Here is a 22,154-nt window from a genome sequence, read left to right as displayed (position 1 = left end):
GTCGAACGCTGCCGAACGCGGAGGCCGATTGTGCCTCTTTGTCGCTCGTTCCGCGCTCTCGCTTGCACTTCAAGCCTTAAATGGAACGCCTCAGAGCGAGGTAACGCTGCATGAGTCATGTTTTTTCGTGCGTGCAGCCGGCTCCATCGAATTATAAGACGTTGTCACGTCAAAAGACCAAGATCGGGACTACATCAACAAGACCAAGATCAAGACTATAAGTATTTGAGCAAGACCAAGACCAAGGCTAGAAGTATTTGAGCAAGACCAAGACCAAGGCTAGAAGTATTTGAGCAAGACCACTACCAATATCAAGACTCGGATAGTCTTGGTGTTGGTCTTGTTTTGCTCTTCAGTAATACTAGTTGAGCCATTCAAATTTGGACTGTGGTAACTTTCCACACATGGCATTTAAGGATACTTTTGCTCAAATAATATTTGTAAATTTGAAAATTGTAAGGTTGGAATGCACTAGTTAGAATAAGTAAAACCTTTAAAAATCGATATTTCGCCATTGCTCTTTCGTTATTGCTGTAATTCCTTGATATATTCGGTACTTTTCCAGTCGTATTAGCTATGTTTTGATGCGTATATTAACTTTATTAGATAGAGCTGAAGACCATTAATAAATGTAGTAACCGAGTGGGCAAAACAGAGTGACGCCGATCTGATAATAGTTATTATATAAGTAATTACAATGCAAAAAAATTCAGTAACAAACATTTCCGATTTTTTCGATAAGAATGATATTTTGTTATTATTGTTTGTATTTGTTGTTATCTTTTAATTAGTAGATAATTTACGTTTTTTGTATGCTTACTTCAGGATAGGAAAGAGTGGAGGTGCGTATCCAACCAGTCTTTTATTTTATTTTTTACAGATTACGTACAACTTTCGTTAACTTGAAAAAATCGATATTGTCAAAAGCTGTTATTGTTTTCGGTTTACACTTGCGATCCTGCTAAACCACACAGCCCGGTGAAACCATTGTAAAGCACACTAAAATCTAGTTGCATAAGCGTCATTTTTATTAAGTTATGAAATCCAAATTTATCTGGTCTTTACATGCTCAACAAGCACGTTCAACATGTTTAATAAGAAGCAAGTTCATTATCTTGACTTTGTACACCACCAAAAAGGAGCTTTTAGCTGGAAATCGAATGTTTAATATGAACTTAATCTTACCCTAACGTAATCTAGAAGTGAAAAGATAACTTCTTGTAGAGATCTTTATTTTTTCGGTAAAACTATAGAATTACGGTTTTAGATAAAGACACTTCAAAAGAAGTAGTGCTTACTATTTATGTTAAATTAGGTTAGGTTAATTTCTTTCTTAATAGCGAGATTCCACCCTTTCGTTTCCACTTAATTAGACAACTTATTAATAACTTGCTTAGTTAGAAATGACGCATGGGTATATACAGTTGGAACGATCAGAATTGGCAAAATCAGCAATAAATTATCTGTGGGAATGGACGTATCTTCTTTCTTGTTTCCTCTTGCGACTGTAGTCATTTGCTGCGTTTTAAATACGCGCTTCTTAAGTTAGGAAGTGCCTCGTGACTAGTAAAGACAAAATGAAAAGAGATAACCGAGTAATAGTGAGCAATGCAGCGGCTAGAGGTTCCTTAGGTACGCAAAAGATCAGGGTCGGCTTTATAATTGCCTGGTGGAAATTACATCTTTAAACAAGCGTCTTTGCTTTCCTAAATTTCTCAGAATGTTGAACTTTCTTTAAAAAGCGATGCTTAAATTCTGCTTGTCTACATCTCTCTGTTTTTCTTTTTTCTTTATTAGTGTCCGCTGCAATTCCTACCTGACATCTCTTTTCTATGTTTACGATATTCCCTGTAACGTCTGTCGTGAGTAAAAGTAGGCGTTCTGTCAGAAACCGTTCTAGTCTAGTTAGTAAGTTGAAAGAGGAAAGTATACTTTATTTATTTTCTCTAGCGATGTGCCCCTTCCAATGTCTTAGATGCGCGCTGGCAAAATCGTAGGTAGAGAAAAAAAGGTTAATATTCTCTCGATTCTTGTTCATTAAATATACTTTTCCATACAGTACCTACCAAAAGTTTTGTTCAATCATGAATAGTAGTGCGAGTCGAAAACAAGCGTTAAAACCTTTAATATGTCTTCAAGTATAAATAAACATCTCGTTGATATTTTCAGTAGTAATTGGTACTAATAACAGCACATTTGAGCAATGCAATTTTAGTGGATAAAATGATCAATTTCTCCTTGCAGTACTGTACGGATTATACGCTCCTCACCGGTTGAGAGTTTGGCCGAGAGTTGTCTCCTTTCTTGTCTGGCCTAGTGTTGTTCTTTTCTACTTTGCGCCGGTCAAACTAAAGGTCACACCGCTAGAGAAACTAAACGAAGTATAAATGCGACAGTTTTATTGCGGTCTATGTCAATTTTGAACGTCTCAACCGTAGGTACATCAGCGCAGCGCTTTCGTGGGTTTAAGTAAGCATGTAATTATACTCTTCCGAATTATTACATAACTACACATAAATTACATTATCTAAGGTCTGTCACATATTATAAAGGTACGGTGTTACTGTTTCTGTACTTATAACAAAATTTTAGATTGTATTGCTTGATAAAGTCGAGATAGGTAAGCGAAATTCGTTTATTGATCGCGTTAAAAAATATTTTTAAGTATAATTTTTTTGCCGAATTGCTTTAATCGTAAGATAACGGTAAGTACTGATTTTATCATTAAATGATCAGAATAATTCAAACATAGGTAATATTCCTAAAATCATGTGACCAAAAAGTTGATTTTATAATTCGATTGTACGATACCACAACATTTCCATCAAGAGGACCCTCGACCTGTTGAAGATAAGATAACATATATATGCCACAAAGGTATTTTATCTTTACCTATATCTCAAACATCTCAATCAAGTAAAGCCTTAACCTTGTCGTTATTTTGTTGACAAATATAACTTAGGAAATATTTAATAAAAAATCAGTATTTTTGTAGAAAAAAACAGGAGTGTAAAGAATTACTTAAAAGTAGCCAATTAGTGTATTATAGCGATTTACATTGGACAAACGGGTAGAAGCATAAACGAGGGACTTGATGAACATCGACAATAAACTGTTCGAAATTAGTATCAGTATTACTCAGCATATACCTACATATGTGTACAGCATGATAATAATTCATTAATTTTGATAACGTCAACTATTGCTAGATTCATACTGAACTGAAACAATTGTTAAGACAAGAAATGCTTTTTATTTTATTTAGTTCTATCATAATTTGTCTATTTTTCAAGTCAATTACATTCCTCACTATTCAAATATAACTATTGCCTAAAAATATGTTATAATTATTCAATAAGTGCAAATGGCGTTGAAATGAAAGCCAAATCAAGGACAATATCACAAGCAATGTAACATCACATTTCCGACTTTTCTAACCTTTTCTTTTCCGCCGCGTCCACTGTCCATGTTTCGCGCCCATACAGCGCCCCGCTCCAAACATACACCATTAACAATCTTTTTCGAATTTCTAAATTAACCGTTCGTGAGCATAGAAGTGACTTCTTTTTATTGAAGGCGACTCGACCCTGCGCTATCCTCTGCTTATACCCCTAATACTCCTTCCGTCCTGACTTATCTAACTTCCTAGATACTTAAAATCAGTCACTTCTTCTAATTTTTCGTCTCCTATCTTTATATTCGCTCTTTCCCTACTTTTCCTTCCCTTGCATACCACTATTTTTGTTTTACTTTTACTTATTTTCATACATTACTGTTTCGTCAGTATCGCTTCCATTTTATTTAAAGCTATCTCTAACTCCTCCTTGCTAGATGCTAAAACTGCTATACATAATTTAACAAAAAGAAAAAATATTTAAAATGAAACAAAAAAATCCACATCAATTACCCATTAAATACCCTTTACGAATATGCTGTTTCTTCATCTGGTTAAACAAGATACGAGGGTGGATTGATAAGTTTCCGGCCTAACCAAGAGATGACGCCACTAGGCCTACCTTGAGGTGACATTCTATAGTACCATCCTTGGATAGCTTGTAGCTATAGTTTCAGCCCGATCTCCTTGCTAGTGTAGGTTTGACAGCACGCTGAACAAGACGCCTCTGTGGTTTTCGTAAAAATGGAAAAGCAGGAAAATCGTGCTGTCATCAAATACTTTTATTTGAAGGGGTTAACGCCGAAGGAAATTAAAAAAGAGATGGACTCAACACTGGGGACATCCTCCCCGTCATATTCAACCGTTAAGCAGTGGGTTTCCGAGTTTAAAAAGGGTCGTGTGAGCACCTCTGATGGGCCTCGCTCAGGACGCCCCGTTGAGGTCACAACTCCAGATATGATCGAAAAAATTCATCAAATAGTGCTGGGAGACCGCAGATTGAAAGTGCGTGAGATAGCTGAGACCTGTAAGATGTCATATGAACGTGTGCAACATATTTTGCACCAACATTTGCATATGGAAAAGCTCTGTGCAAGATGGGTGCCGCGTTTGCTAACAGTCGACCAAAAATTGATTCGAAAAAACATTTCTACCGCAAATTTGTCATTGTATAAGCGTAATCCAAGCGAATTTTTGCGTCGATTCGTAACCGTTGACGAAACGTGGGTCCACCACTACACTCCTGAAACCAAAGAACAGTCTAAACAGTGGATTGGACCAGGGGAACCAACTCCAAAGAAGGCAAAAACAATTTTTTCGGCGAACAAGGTTATGGCTACTGTTTTTTGGGATGCAAGAGGTATTATATACATTGATTACCTTGCAAAGGGTAATACTATCACTGGTCAATACTACGCAGACTTATTGCAACGTTTGAGCCACGAGGTGAAAATTAAACGACCTCATCTGGCGAAGAAAAAAATCTTGTTTCATCACGATAACGCACCAGCGCACACGTCAATCGTTGCGACGGCTAAAATCAACGATCTAAAGTTTGAATTGATGCCGCACCCTCCTTACTCTCCAGACCTAGCCCCGAGTGACTATTTTCTGTTCCCTAATCTCAAAAAATGGCTTGGCGGTAAGAGATTTGCGGACAATGAAGAAGTAATCGAAGCTGTAAATGGTTATTTTGAGGAGCTTGACGAATCAGTCTATAGAGATGGCATTAATAGACTGGAACACCGCTATGAGAAATGTATCAGCCTTGGAGGAGATTATGTTGAGAAATAAAAAAAAAAAATGTTTAAAAACCTTGTTTTTCTTGGTCAGGCCGGAAACTTATCAATCCACCCTCGTATCTTGCAGCTTTAATAAGATGTCAATTGTTTCAGCACATTGATAAGAAATATTATTTACACAATAAAAAAGTTTTTTATTAATTTCCAAATACTTTTTAATTTTCCCCATCTAACCGTAAAAGGCTTTTTCGATATACCTACTTATACATATACTTAGAGAGAAAAACAACAAAATTATTAATTTTCCAAACAGGGCAAACTAAACTAACCATAACAGATCATTCAAGGGGTGCATAGTTTGCTTTTTCTTTCCAAGTTTCTGTAGATTATGGTTAGTTCATGATTTATTTATTTCTTCGAATACATAAACAAATTGATGTAAACTTACTACCTTTTTACATTTTGTTTTCTGTGATTATTGACGGGTAATTGTATAATTATTAATGCATGGCATCAATTTCAAAAGAAATTCTTTCTTATCCAGTTTAAATGTACCGCACTTACAGTATATTTTATAATTTATTATTGTTATTACTCCACAGATAATGACCAACATTGAAAATATTTCAGTATAAACTTAAAGTGCTTTTATCTGATGATACAATAAGGTAGTATAGATAAAATATTTAATTACTGCACTAATTGCATAGTAACTAGAGTATTTCAGACAATTTATTATTACGCTCCAAAATGTATTAGTTGTTATATCTTAACAATTCAGGGAACAAATACCTTATATTATTAATTCGCTGTAACCTTAATTAACTCTACTTTTAAATTATTGACTATAATTACTACATAAATTTTAATCCTTATTTGTTATATGTATATGCAGGTCTATACACTTATTTTATATTAGAATATCAAAATAAGCCCTGCTGTACTTAGGTACTATTGCTTTTTATTTAATTAACAACTAAGAAGTGTCCTCAAAATTTTGTCCAATCATTCACTATCTACGATAACGTTCTCATTATAAAAATAAAATAAATCAAAATGGTTTATCTTATGAAAAGATCACTAGAGACTTTATCCACCAGGTACCACAAATGCTCGAATCACAAAAGTGATTATGTCGAAAAGTAGCCATACTTAAACAATTTTTTTTAGATACATTTGATTTTTATATATAACCCATCGGAAGTTAAAAAAAGGTCTCGTAAGCAACCGTTTTATTGTGTAAACACTATCCATTTTATGCGTAAGTACCCGATTATCAGTCGACAGAAGCAAGCATTTAGATGTTCACATAGTCCTGAATATTTTTGTGATAAGTTTTTCTATTCATAAACTAATTCAGTATAACAACGTAAGGGTGAAATTGTCTTAGGTAGCATAATAGAGAAATAGTCCAGAATGTCGCAAAAAAAAAGTCAATTCTCTGCCAATATGGGCGAATTTATGGGACCTGCACTACGTTGTAAAGAGCGATGAAGCGAGCGAAATATCCCTATATGAATGCGACTAGTAACTTTGAGTTATCTTTTTAGAAGGCTTCAGTGCAATGCAAAATACTTAAGTTATTTAGCTCTAAAGTTCAATAAAATTCTACATAAAAGTTGTAGACAATTTAAGAACATTCAAATTAAGTCGTGATTGGAATTGTTTTTTCATTAGAATATCAAATAAAGCTTCAAGAGGAGAATTCTACTTAAAAAAAAAATTATAGCTAGTTACTTGATATTCAACTTATTTTCATCGAGTACCTTGCTTTATTATTAACATGATTCATAATTATTCATTCGCGTAATTATTGCAAGCAATATTTGTAATCAGAAATCGATTTTGAAAGATATAGAGCTTTTTACTACGGTAATAAAATAGTTTATTAATCTGTTATACAATACACACGAAGGTATTTGAACACGCCCCCACATAATTACAGTACTTCATGTTATTAACCTTAAAAGTTTGCTCCTAGATAACGTTTATCTTAGAGATATAAAAAAGTCACTAGACATGTGTGTGTGTGTGTGTAAATTGTATATATGCACATTTACTGCATACCTACATTCATTTACCCTACTTACTAACAATATTTATTCCTCTATGCATACAAACTAAAAAATCATTATCATAAGGTCGTCAGTCCTAAGACTGGTTGGACACATACCTCAACTTTTACCTATTGTGAGCTTATCTTCGCATTTCCCTAAAACTAGAACAATCCAAGTATTTGCGAACAGTAATCTAATCTCCTCTTAACTCCTGTTTCTGCCTCTAATATGTCTCTGACTAAATCTTCTTGCCTGGAAAGGCGTCCTACTAACCTATCTCGCTTATTTCTTATTCACTTCCATAGAGTCCTCAAAAATCTTAACTAGAATTGTATAGAGAAGGTTGGAAAAATGGGCAGAAGAACTATTAGGGGAAGATCAATTTGGGTTTAGAAGAAATAGAGGAACGCGGGAGGCCATTCCAGCTTTACTGGTAACAATAAAGAAAACGACAGAAAAAGGAAAGAGTGCGTACATAGCATTTGTAGATTTAGAGAAAGCTTTCGACAATGTTAAATGGGATAAGATGTTAAATATACTTTAAAATGTGGGGATGAGTTATACAGATAGAAGAGTGATACTTAGTTTGTATAAAGAGCAACAGGCAGTTATAGAGCTAGGGATGCATCGTAGAGAAGTAAATAGTAGGAAGGGAGTAAGACAGGGATGCACACTGTCACCGCTACTTTTTAATCTATACATCGAAGACGCCATCAATATCATTAAAGACAGTACAACTGTAGGGATAGATGTGCAAGGGCAAAAGATTAGTATGCTTAGATTTGCAGATGATATAGCAGTATTAGCATCTAGCAAGGAGGACTTAGAGATAGCTTTAAATAAAATGGAAGCGGTACTGACAAATCAGTACTGTATGAAAATAAAAAATTGGTCTGAGCACGCTTTGGTCGGTGCTAATACGACTAACTTCCCATTAGATAATACAGTTATTATTGATTCCGTAACTTCATTGTTGTGATTAGATTAGAACGTATTTTAATTAAATTGTTTGTAATTAATTCGTTTTTTTTTTATAAAAAAAAAACGGCTTGACCGATTTCGTTCAAATTTCTTTCAGATCTTCATTATGATAATATCTTTCGAAAAAATTTTGGTTGAGGGCGATATCTCAATCCGTTCTTGAGATATCGAAAACGAAAAAAATGCTGACATACGAACGTACGTACATACGTACGTACGTACGTACGTACGTACGTACATACACACATCATCAAAAAAATTGGCTAGCATGCTACTAATATGTTAAAACGTGGAAATATAATGAAAATTCCGATTTCACTTTTCGACCCAATTACAATAACTTCCTAATGGGAAGTTAATAAAAGTAAAACTAAAATACGGAAAGAGCGAATATAAAGATAGGAGACGAAAAACTGGAAGAAGTGGCTGATTTGAGATACCTAGGAAGTCAGATAAGTCAGGATGGAAGGAGTAGTAGGGATATAAAGCAGAGGATAGCGCAGGGTCGTGTCGCCTTTAATAAAAAGAAGTCTTCTGTGCTCGCGAACCGTTAATTTAGAAATTTGAAAAAGGTTGTTGAAGGTGTATGTTTGGCGCACGGCGCGTTGTACGGGTGCGAAACATGGACAGTGGCCGCGGCGAAAAAGAAAAAGTTAGAAGAATTCGAAATGTGGTGTTATAGGCGGATGATGAGGATATCGTGGGTAGAAAAGGTTAAAAATGAAGAGGTATTGGAAAGAATAGGAGAACAGAGGACTCTATGGAAGTCAATAAGATATAGGCGAGTCAAAGACATGTTAGAGGCAGAAACAGGAGTTAGGAGGGATAGAGGTAGACGTAGATTACATTACTGTTAGCAAATAGTTAAGGATATGGGTTGTTCTAGTTTTAGGGAAATGCGAAGTTTAGCTCAGGATAGAAAAGAGTGGAGGTACGTGTCCAATCAGTCTTAGGACTGACGACCTTATGATGATGATTAGAGCCCTCTATTCTTCTATTCTTTCTAATACCTCTTCATTTCTAACCTTCTCTATTCACAATATCCTAATCAATTGCCTGTAATAACACATTTCGAAAGCTTCTAACTTTTCTTTTCCGCCGCGTTCACCGTCCATGTTTCGTACCCGTAAAGCGGAACGCTCCAAACATGCACCTTTAACAATCTTTTCCGAAATTTCTAAATTAATCTTTCGGGAGCATTTTATTCTCCATAAGAACCAAATCCCAGAATTCCTACATTGAACTACAAAGAACAAGAAAGTTGTTTAGGGTTCTCTAATCAAAAGTTATCAAAAGTTTCCTGTTTTTAGGACAATAAACATATTGGTAATTCTTTTAATGTCACAGATTAATCGATGTTTCACAAGACGTAAATGTATATAGAGTTGAGCTTAGTACAATTAGATATCTATGTTTATTTTTTGTGTTTACTGTCTCATGTAATACATTACAGATTACACAGTATTAAACCAAATATTAGAGCGATTAATATCAAACAGAAGAAGAAAACACATTTTTATGTACCTATTTAAGTTTTCCAATGGGACTTTCATCTGTTTACAAAGCAAACACAGAATAGCAATCGATCAAATTTATATGAAGACAAATCAAAATAATGATATACGTATAGCTGAAACATAAGTATAATAATTTGAGAATCTTGGCTGACATTTTCTGTTTTTAACCCATAAAACTAGATATCTTGAAGTATATAGGTCGTGCTCTCAATGATTATTGTTTATGCTATTGCCTGTTCCTTACTTTTTACAATAAATACCTATAAGGTATAGAGTTGTGAGCTTAAGTTTAAACTGCTGTCTATTTATCAAATTAAAATTAATTCTAGGGTAAAGGATTATCGGGTACTTGAGAGCAGTGGTTTACAAGACTGTAACAAGTGAAAAAATAACTATGATATTTGAGGTATCCACAGTCAGGTCGTAATGAGTTCTGGATGTTTTCACGGCTGCTATTAACATCTCTTTGAAATCATCGAAAAATTAGAAATTAGTTGACTGATTTAATAAAATAATTAATTATATCCAAGCACATACGCACCTAGGAATATTATTTCATCAGTAATTTTAAAATTTACTTCAATAAATATATGTATGCAATTAAACGTACTTCACTTATTTATTTCCAATGAGTATTAACCGTTCTGATTAGTTTATTGTTAATTAATTTGCGTAGAAGTTAGGTATCTATACTGACTTCTCTTTAATTTTGCCGGTTTTGGATTATAAAGCCAAAATTGTAAATCTTTTCCAATCATAACCTTTATTTCATTTAAGAATTGATTTCATTGTATCACCACATTTACCTGAAATGTATCTATTTGTTGTCCTAGTTTCGTGTAATAAGTAGTCTCCAATTCGTTTCTATCTCTATCTATCTTAAATTGTTCTTCTCTTTCTTTATTGTTTAAATACATATCCGAAAATTTCTATAAGAAATTCATTGTAATTCATTATTCAGTACGGTTCTCTTGATTAAACGTATTTTAAAATTACAATAGTTATTAAGTTAGAAAAGTTATACATATTTTTAGTTGTGAATATTAAATCTCGATCCTTTAATATATAAAATAGTTAAAAAAAGGTGTAAACTTTCTTAAAAAGATGCACAACCTTTATAAAGGACCATAAGTGTTCGCTACCTGCGACTAGCCGAGAAAGATAAGGGTAGGTATCTTTCTCTTCCTAGCGGTAGGTATACGAGTTAGTTGGTTTATTTTATTTTACAATTTTGACTTTTATATAATGCAAAACAGGCAAAATTAGACTGAAACGACTATACTTCTGATCAAACGGTCTGCTATTACCTTGTGAACAGATATCTACTAGCCGCGGTTCGAGAGCCATTTTATCAAGGAATTGTTTACCATCCACACGTTATTCAGTTATAGTTTTTCTTGCTTATTAGAAGGGCAACGCTTTTGTCTTATCAAATCTGATACAAGGTCAGATAATCCAGCAGGCACTTCAAAAAGCACAGTTTTCATTACACATATCAACTTTTATCATCATAATACTTAAAGTCCCTATATAGGAATTACTTCTAATTATTTTACATGTTTACAACATAACCGCAAACAAATAAAAACGCTAATGAAACTTTTATAGTGTTATATCAGTTTATGTGACCCCGGTTCGTAATAAATGAGAAAATCTCTGTTATCTACTGAAAATACTTTAACCTCGTATTCGTTTACATTAAAATTGTGTTGTTTACAAATACACACGGGCCTACATATTTATAAAATAACTAATCATAAAACAATATTCGGTCATGAAATAGAATAAATACAATATGAGAGATTCCTTTGAATTGACATAAACCATGTTTTATATATGTATACAAGCTTCCCCGCCAGGATCATCAGGATAAAACTAATATTTCTAATTTTATGAGTTAAACATACACTTTGTGTAAAATGACTGTAAACACTATCCTCTTTTATAGAGACGAAAAGAAATTCTTCTATCCCTCGGGAGTAGTGTAGATTTTTCCAGATAAAAGCTACCCTATGTCCCTTTCTGTACCCTTGACAATGTGTGTACAAAATTTCATGATGATCGGCTGAGTAGTTAAGGCGTCAAATGGTAATAAACAAACTTATATTCACATTTATAATATTATGTTTAACAACAATTAGCCATCTAGGAATTGGCCGTTAATTTGCTGAAACTCAGTCAAGACTGATTTCACTATCCATTAACCACTTTCAAGGATTGTTTTACTGCGAATTCCCATAAAAAGTAAATAAGTCGAAAAATTCTATGACGACAAATTCTAATTTGCCTGAGGAGAGCGACAAATTCCTACAGGGGAGTTTCACTGCAGATAATTAATAAATCACTCTTTTCGGTAACAAATCATAAAAAAATTCCCCACTTCACATCTGATAGGTCTGCCGGTAATTCACGTACAATTCTTATTCCGTTACGAATCACCAAAAAAAATCACTACTTCGCAAATAAATCGCTAATGGTTCATCACGACAAATGCCTACAGAGGAGTTTCGCTGCAGATAATCAATAAATCATTGCTTTCGGTAATAAATCATAAAAAAAATCCCCACTTCACATCTGATAGGTCTGCGGGTAATAATTCACGTACAATTCTTATTTCGTTACGAATCACCAAAAAATCACTACTTCGCAAATAAATCGCTAAATGGTTCATCACGACAAATGCATACAGGGGGTTTCGCTGCAGATAATCAATAAATCATTGCTTTCGGTAATAAATCATGAAAATATTCCCCACTTCACATCTGATAGGTCTGCGGGTAATTCACGTACAATTTTTATTCTGTTACGAATCACCAAAAAATCACTACTTTCGCAAATAAATCGCTAAATGGTTCATCACGACAAATGTCTACAGGGGGTTTCGCTGCAGATAATCAATAAATCACTGCTTTCGGTAAGAAATCATAAAAAAATTCCCCACTTCACATCTGATAGGTCTGCGGGTAATAATTCACGTACAATTCTTATTCCGTTACGAATCACCAAAAAATCACTACTTTCGCAAATAAATCGCTAAATGATTTATCACGACAAATTAAAGTTACAACTTATTTCCAGATTCCCATGTGTCACTCGCGCACGATAAATAAAATCCGTTCTAATCTATCAAAATAGACTCTTTCGCTAATATTAAAGAAGGCAAAATTGTATTTCTCTTAATTTTATTAGTCAGCAGTACTTTCTGTGGTTTTTAGTAACCCCATTTAAATGTTCATTTTGACAAAATAACGTAAATCGAATGAGGTGTCATAATTAAATTCATAAATTAACTTGCTAAATTATCTTCTTGTAAATTAATTAGGCTAGTAACTAGTAAGTTCTAATCATAAAGATATAAGAATAGAGCTAACGATATGGCTGATAAAGTAATTTCAACTTAGAAAGAGTCATAGTCTTTGAAGGGAGAATGACTCGATTCTTAATTTAAAGAGAAAATATTATGATTATAGAGAAGATTAAATTTTAAAGAATTTTATAGACATATAAACAAAGCAAACTGAAGGCCGAAAGTAAAAAAAAAATGCAGAAATGCACAGTGGAAGAAAAGCCGAAAAGATTTCTTTAAATGCAAGGAATCGTTCCTGAAATTTTAAGATAAGCGTGAAATAGAAAAAACCATATGGTTTGAATGAGAAGAACAATTAAGATCAAAGAGAGCGAAACCACAAGAGAAAGATAATGAAAAATAAAATTATTTATAGGCGTGGTATATTCCCTTGATAAACATGCAATTACTTACGAAAAATATTGCTTTATCAGTTTCGTGAAGTTTCATTTATAGACCCCTATAAAAGGATTATTACAAGAAAGCTTACTCTAATCAAACAAGCAATATGTATTACAATGTTTTTCGAATTAATACAAAAATAAATAAATCCAATTTTATCATTCCTTCCAAAAGTACCGATCTTTTAAAAAAATTACCTATCTTATCTTACAAAACAGCTAAAGTAAAATATGCTCTTTTTATTCTACCTAATATATTTTTTTATAATCATACAACGCAACCCAAACCAACCCTAATCTAACCTAGTTTACTACACAGCTAATTAACAAAATGAGAAGAAGCAGCTATTAGAACTTTAATGACTTACCTTGTTGGATTGTTTGACTTATCAGTGTCCAACAAATCTCGGTTAATTTGCGTCATGAAGCTCCCGCGTATGAAACACGACTGTTATATATATACACGATACCTTTAGTAGGAAAGCTGTTATCCGTAATATGAACGAATTTTACAATACATGTTTACATAATATAGTTGGGGGAGATGAAGGGGAGGAATCACGTTTTTGAGCAGGGAAGATACAAACGGTTAATGCTAAGGTGACCATATTTTTTTATTTCAAATCCGGGACAGGAACTTGTAGCGGGGGGGAGGGGGCGGGTAGGTAAGTTAAATAACTTAAATATGATTTTTTTAATAATTTTTTTAATAAAAATTATACATCACAGATACTATTTAAGGAGTAGGTGGAAGGGGATTCGCAGAATCGAGAGTTCACTGTATGCTTCAAATAGTTTAAAGCGTGCCGCGTATTTTGATATGCACAATTTTTTCGATTCAAATTTTGTAAAAATAATTCTAGTTGAAATATATTTAAAATAAATATTGAAAATAAGAATCTTTTCAATAATTCGGGACAATCCGGGACAAAAAACCTGAATCCGGGACAAATATTGCTTCTAGAAAAATCTGGGACGCAAGGTGGAAATCCGGGACTGTCCTGACAATCCGGGACGTATGGTCACCTTATTAATGAGCCCTTTTGTTTTACTTACATATGTCACACAGGCAATCCTCAAAAATTTACAGAAAAAAAAACATGTATTCCCATTAAAAGAATGCTTGACCTTGAAATGACAACGATGGTCACGGACAAGATCACAAAATTATTTCATCTTTTTCGGAAATAATCAAAATTAATCAAGATATTTCATGTTCTTTCTAATAATTATTGTCTATTTGACCCCTGTTCGCCATCTTTTTTTTTCCAACATACGTATCCACGCTTCAAGAAATCAATTAGTTATAGCCAAGTTTACAATTTTGTAGTTTTGAGAACTATCTCAATGACAATTTCACCTTTTCTACAGTAATGATTACTTGTTGTTACTTTTATTTTACTGTTCTTCATAAATTGTTGATCTTAATAACCGTGCTGTAACAACAGTGAAATAAATTAAAAACTATGGTTTTTTTTTTGAGATTTTTTGAGATTACCTCTGATTCATCACCATAAAGTCGTCAGTCCTAAGACTGGTTGGATACGCACCTCCACTCTTTCCTATCTTGAGCTAACTTTCGCATTTCCCTAAAACTAGAACAACCCACATTCTTAACTACTCGCAAACAGTAATCTAATCTTGGTCTACCCCTGATTAACAAACTCTTTAAAGTTTTCCTCTTTGTGAAGGATGAAGTAAACGCCATTTTTTACCCGGAAGAGAATGTTGCGCTTTCAAATCAGGAAAAAATTTCATACTTTTGGTAGGAATATGGTAAAAAAAAGTAAATTCTTGTTGAGATGTTTTTCCAAATTACCAGGTGTGAATTGTGGTTTCAATATTGTTCACACTCGTTATTAATACGACATATGTCCAATAAGCAATTAATCAACGAATGCAGCTTTAATTTAAATAAAATACAGCAATATTAATACAGTAAAAACTTTGTTAAGTATGTAGTTGGTATTTATAATATTTAGAATGATCATAATGACAAATATCGCAGTTCAGAATTGCATTTCGCTTCTGATCAAGAATTTAATCCTGTTAATTACCTTATTAAGTTCCCATTGATCTTTTATTAATCACATTGAAATTTAATTATAATTTCATCAAGAAAGTTCTAAAAGTATCTTATACAAAAAAAAAACGATAATAATAAATACAGCTAAGTAGCTTTTTTTGTAGTCTTATTTTCTCAGTATAATGAAACACCTTAAATAAATTAAATTTATAGCATAGGGTGCTTTTGGTAACATTACAGCTTAATTATATTTAGTGATTAACTGATGCACTCACCAAATGTTAAATCAGCACTATGTCCAAACTAAAACTAGCCTTTCGTATCCAAGTCCCATATCTATATATTAGACTGATAAAGAAAATTGTTATCGCCTTTCAATAATCGGATAAGAAAAAGATTACATGTTTCTTTGTCTTTTCCTCATAAACGATCATTATCATATCAAAAAAAAATTAACAATGGTAAAGTAACCAGCAAAAAACTGAACAAAAAGCTCAATATTTCAAAAACTGGAAGCGGCGTGATTATGCAAGAAAAGCTTGGGATTTAAAAAATACGCCTTTATAGAATGTGGAATATAAAATTGCTTGCCTGTAAAGTGTAATTCATGAAGCTGTAGAAGAGCGTAATAGATTATTCCAAGATATTTTATCTCAAAAATTTCTACATTGCATGAAATAATAACTAAAATATCCACTACTAGCCGTGGTCGTTCCAAACGACAATTACATATATCTATGTTACCGGAAATGTATGAAATCTAGGAATTTATTCACAGAAAGCATTGGTTTTATACATTTCTTAGTATAATATCGGAATCTCATGCATTACCTAGAAAATGTTTTTATTTCCCAGGATATGTGTGTATTAAAAAGTCTTTGAAACAATATTTTATACATTTCCTAAATAGCCTAGGAATTGTATACATTTACTAGGAATTGTATGCAATTCCTAGATTTCATACATTTCCGGCAACATATACAATAATACTGTTCAAGCGATCACGGCTAGCAGTGGTCATTCTTGAACACTAATTCGATCAACTCAGCAGTTCTTTAATTAACCCACCCCTAGCAGCGATCAAAATAATTGCAGATAGCATATACTGTAAACATACTTTAAATTGTACGAAAGCGATGAATGATAGTACAATTTCCAATGTGATATTTTATGCGATTATAAGAATAAAAAAAGGTCTCTTCAGAAACAGCTAATTTTTTGATGTCCACATTTTTTGACAATAAATACAATGGAATTCGTTTATTATAACTCCGCCTATATTGACCAACCGCTTAATATGAAGTAACTGCAGTGTTACTTTTGGTTTTCATATTAAATCCTCTGTAGGAAAATTCAATAAGAAATAGACGAGATAGGTTGGTAGGACACCTTCTCAGGCATGAAGGTCTAGTCAGAGACATATTAGAGGCAGAAGCAGGAGTTAGGAGGGGTAGAGGTAGACCTAGATTAGATTACTGTTCGCAAATAGTTAAGGATGTGGGTTGTTCTAGTTTTAGGGAAATGCAAAGTTCAGCTCAGGATAGGAAAGAGTGGAGGTACGTGTCCAACCAGTCTTAGGACTGACGACCTTATGATGATGATAGGAAAGTTTGGATATAATGACTGCGTTTAAAATGACGTATCGTTTATTATGACTGATTCTCAAGAAATCATATCCGGCTATAGTGTCACAAATGACAAATAATAACAAGACATATCGTTTAATGTAACTGATTTTCAAGAAATCATATCCGGCTGTAGTGACCCAAATGATTAATAATGACATTTTCGCTTATTTTTCTGACCCTTCTTATGTATATTGGTATTACAATTCATCGTTCTTTTTCTTTTTCTGTTAATAAATAGATATATTCAATTTGTAGTTTCTTTCTATTATAACTAACCAAAATAGAAAGTTGTTTATTTTCTAAGACTATGCTTTGTATGACGTTCGCTTAGTATGACGTATTTGTCATTTCCCTTCGATGTCACTATAAGCGGATCCTACTGTATATTAATTAATTACATGAATGCATTTTTGTATTAATGCCTTTATTGAAGGAAATAAAAATATTAAAAAAAACACTGGAATTTAAAAAAATCACGTATGTTTTGATGATATGCGTACTTAATGCAATTATAATACATTATTATAAATAATAATTTTAGTATGACGCATAGAATTTAGTACCTACTTTTTATCTAACGATAAAATGATAGTAAAATTTTCTAGGATTAAATAGACTGTAGGTGAGATTTAATATTGAGTAAAGATTCTAATAAGATATCGATCAGTTCTGAAATATGATTATTACCTACTGTGTATTTTTTTTACTGATTTCAAATTAAGAGATGGTTCTCAATGTGTCAACTTGTCAATTTCGTCTGATTCCATCTACAGTAAAAAATTACCGAGAGATTACGTTTACGTTGGCGACATGGTGTAGATAAATCAATCCAAATTAATTAGCTATAACAAGTTAAATTAATATCTCGTAATATAAAAAGTAAACGACAACAGCTACACCTGAGATTTGTATATTACATTGTACTAATTAGGGTAAGTATATGTCTTAACTCTAACTTTGCATGGTACGACCCATTGTAATGCGGCAGTATGGAATGAATGAAGCAAGTGGTACGAAGAAGCAATTATTGATTCAAATCTCTACCTAGAAGAAGCCTTTACGCCAAAAGACAAAACGTTGATGTTAGTTTAGAAAGTAAACCCTTTCTCTCCCTTATATTGTCTTTAATTTTACACGTACCTACTCCAGAATAAACGAATGAAATGGAAGCAGTATTAAAATGATTAATGATAAGTAAAACTTTAATTATCTAAGGGAGAGAAAAATATTTGAAACGCTCTGGCTAATCGATATTATTTTAATTAAAAAACTTTGTTCAATACGCCAGTGTAAATCATTTTCAAAATTTTTGACTTTTCGGTACTTACAGTAGTGTGCATGCGCGATACTGATGACGCCAGTTAATTAATTATTTTTTCAAAGAAAGCGAATTGACCAATTATTTATTTTAGGTGACCAATTATCAGTAGATAATTATCTGTGGAATACCTTTTTGCAATATTTGACTCCTTTATAAGGTTAAGGATTAGTTCCATTTGTTGGAAAACAATCAAATTATAAACTTTTTTTATTACTCCAGTTTATCGACCGCAATTATAAATACCATTAAACCACTTTATCTTGAAGAAAAAATACAGCTCATTTTTCATTCATCCAGAAATACTTAATTAAACCCGAATACAGGATTTTATTTTAAAGAAGGGGGAAGCGGTTTTGTCTGTTTTTACCTACATTTCATATATCTCATATAAAAGAAAAAGTCTGATAAACTGAAAGTAAAAAAATTAACAAACACAGGAAGTAACTATATTCGCGGAATATTTAATACAGGCACAACAATTATTTCACTATCACGGTGGCTTCATCAGGTAAACAGTTTGATAAAATTTTGGTTTGCTATCCATGTAAAACACGTACTTGAATGTTCGCGATCTTATCGTTATCAGTAATTTCGAGTGAAACACACTTGATCGATCGGTGTAATCTAGTTAAATATAATAATGAGTTTTTAGGGACTGTAACGGTTACGTAGAATAAAAGTGATATTCATGAGAGTATAATATTCAACAAGTGTTTTAATATTTAACAGTTTATTTATAACAGCAGACCATCGACCGAAAGAACCAGAAGAAGAATTTGACAAAAATTGGGAAGTACCTAAAGCTAATAACGTTTCTACTAGAAAAACATTTATTACCGTTCAGCTACTTCGAAAAACAGACGTCAGATAGTTGTGACAAAGCTTTTTCGACGTTTAAGAGAATTACTGTAGGTACTTGTTTCTCCTTGATTGATACCTTTCGAATTGAATGAAGTGGCTCGTGTAACTTTCAGAAGAGGACGCAGCTGGTGAGCGGGGAGTCGCTCTGGAAGAATACACCACAGGGTAGAGCGAAAGGTCCTCTTTAGTCTCCTTTTAGAAATCATGGGAATGGGTGAGACAGATAAGAGTGAAAAATTATTTGTGCAATGTTACTGTCCCAGTATTTGAGTAAGTGATGCAAGGAAACCTAGAAAAACTCGGATCAAGGCAGGAACAAGGAATTACCGGTGTCCTTCGGAATGCTAAGCAATGATCTAAACCTCCAGGGTGTAGGCCAGGGGTCGGCAAGTAATTTTAGATGGGTCCGGATTTTTTTCAAAAATTTTTATTGAGGTCCAAGAAAAAACAAACGAGATCTGGTGAAAAAGTATCGTGAACATTTTTTTTTAATTATTTATTTATTCATGGATATCTATTTTGTCCACTTCAAAGCGATCTTGTTCAGCTCCTCCCGCGTTGCCGTCATTATCTTCTCAATCGTAGTGTTGCGTCGTCCTTTAATGATCTCTTCAGAAAAAGAAAAAGTCACAAGGGGCCAGATCTGGGAAATACGGTGGCTGCGGCATTATTAGTGTGTTGTTTTTGGCCAAAAATTCGCGCACAAGCAACGATGTTTGAGCAGGGGCATTTATCATGGTGCAAAAGCCAATTTTTGTTCTACCACAAATCCTGGCGGATTGCTTCGCGCAAATTGCTTGCAAACTTGCAGATTATATTCCTTATTGACCGTTCTACCCTGTGGCAAGAACTCATGATGCACCACGCTTTTGCAATCGAAGGAAACTGTAAGCAAAACCTTTACTTTCGACCTAACTTAGAGCGCTGTTTTCGGTCTTGGTTCGTGCGGTAGCTTCCATTGGGATGATTGAGCTTTGGTTTCCACGTCATAACCATAAATTGTAACCAATTATGACCCTGTGGAGCAAATTGGGGCCGTCGTGGACAGAATTCAACAGCTCCTTAGCAATCTTAATACGATGCAGTTTCTGGTCGAAATTGAGCAATTTTGGTGCTCGGGCGTCCGGCACGCTCTTTGTCGTTCACATCTTTTTGGCCCTCTGAAAACATTTTGTACCACCAATAAACGTTGCTTCGGTTCATAATAGCTTTACCATATGCCACAGGCAATATTCGGATTGCGTCCGCGCACTTAATTTTGTTTTTCACACAAAATTTGATTCAGATTCTTTGGTCCATTTTTTGGAATGGCCAAAAATCGAAGATGAGTCAATACATGTGCAAGAAAAGCAGCTGTCAAAAAGTAACTGAACATTCAACATGACTTAACGTTCCACAGTTCGCCAGTTGCCAACCGTTGATGTAGGGGTATGAACAAAAATCCCTTAAATATAATTTTTGGTCCATATAGGTACATACAGTGTTTTGCTCGAAAGTCAGAAGCGGGAGGCTAACTGCACCAATTGCCTCCATCCCCTTTAAATCCGCGTCTATACTGAACATCTTTTAAGTAAATGTCATTCACATTTAATTTAACAATAAAAATTAAATGATTTGATACGAAACATGAATACGTCTGTGAGACAGGGTTACTTACTTCGATCTAGAACTTGTTGGTACTGAGTGCATAACAGCGAAAACGAAATAAAGAAATGGCTTCGTTTTACTCCAATTAATGAAGTAACTAGTTTTGTAGAATGGTATCAAAGTTATTGAAACGCAATTACGTTAGGCGATTACCACTGTCGTTTGATGCGAAAATATGTGGAAAAATTTGCACATTTTATGTACATTGATTTTCAAGAACGGATCAAGTTCTTTAATTAGCAGCAAATATCTAACTCGTTATTTATCTTCAACCCCATATTTTGTTAAAAAAATAAATAAATCGCAATAAAACTAAATAAAAATTAAAATAATAAATAGTTAAAATAAAGATAAATAAAGTGACAACCACAGTTAATATATATATCTAAGGTATTTGTAAAGGTGAAATTAGGATAGTCTTTTCATTTAAGTAATAGTAATTTGAATATTGTTCATGAATGTGTGTGTTTAAATTTAGAAATAATAAGTGTTGTTATATTATTAAAATTCGTGTATTTAAGTAATGAATAGGGAATTTATTTTTCATTTTAAAATTGTAAATGCTGTAGTAATTGTTCACTGCTAAGTTGTTTTCTATATCAGATCTTGAATTAACCGATTTGTCTCCATGAATTCGTATCTATAAGAGGCTTCTAAGAAAAGTCCTTTAAAATAATTCTTCTCTGTACGGAAAATTTTTATAGTATCAATGTTTAGTTTGTGACCAGTTTCTACACAATATTTTAATAAAGCTGTTTTGTATATAGGTGTTCAGGTGATATTTTTCCTAATATCATTTTTATGTTCATTAATTCTAATTCCACAAGGACTCTTTGTATGACCTATGTAAAGCTTATCATAGTTATTTCGTGGTGTCCTGTACACTACGTCCAATAAGTTCGTTTTACTTTTATGTCTAGAATATATGTGTGATAAATTATTGTAAGGTTAAAAGACTGTGTCAATGTTGTGGCTAATCAAGTTTTTTAAATTTTTCGAACAAACGCGAAATATATGATATTGGTATGGCTCTTGGCTGCATTTTATTGAACAAATATTAGTAAGAATTTTTGGCATGGGAGTTTCTTGAATAATTTTTAATAAAATTAAAACGTGTGTGTATATAATAGGTATCTACTTGTTTTGGGCTTTACCAATATATATTCGTACCTAAAAAATAATACTTGTTGATATTAAGCAATAAATATAAATAAATAAACAGGAAAATTTGGA

General features: G+C 33.2%; 1 protein-coding gene across 4 annotated transcripts in view; it reads right to left on the bottom strand.

Annotated features, from left to right (window-relative positions):
• The window catches only part of LOC108735188 (facilitated trehalose transporter Tret1), a 68,486-nt gene that overhangs the window by 8,673 nt on the left and 37,659 nt on the right, over positions 1–22,154 (bottom strand). Inside the window, exon 1 of one of the 4 annotated variants that reach the window (XM_018467021.1) lies at positions 15,740–15,829. The exons of 1 other annotated variant lie outside the window; for it this stretch is intronic. Coding sequence is in view for 1 of the 3 variants with exons in the window: in XM_018467020.1 (XP_018322522.1) it covers positions 10,999–11,038 (40 nt within the window). In the remaining 2 variants the exon portion in view is untranslated. Of the gene's footprint in view, positions 1–10,998; positions 11,054–13,806; positions 13,880–15,739; positions 15,830–22,154 lie in introns of those variants that run through there. 2 more of the 4 variants (XM_018467023.1, XM_018467020.1) reach the window with 2 other exon arrangements.

The sequence above is a fragment of the Agrilus planipennis genome, unplaced genomic scaffold, assembly GCF_000699045.2.
Source record: "Agrilus planipennis isolate EAB-ADULT unplaced genomic scaffold, Apla_2.0 scaffold27, whole genome shotgun sequence".
NCBI lineage: Eukaryota > Metazoa > Arthropoda > Insecta > Coleoptera > Buprestidae > Agrilus > Agrilus planipennis.
The sequence above is the reverse complement of the archived record's forward strand: the minus strand, read 5'-3'. Positions and strand labels throughout refer to the sequence as shown.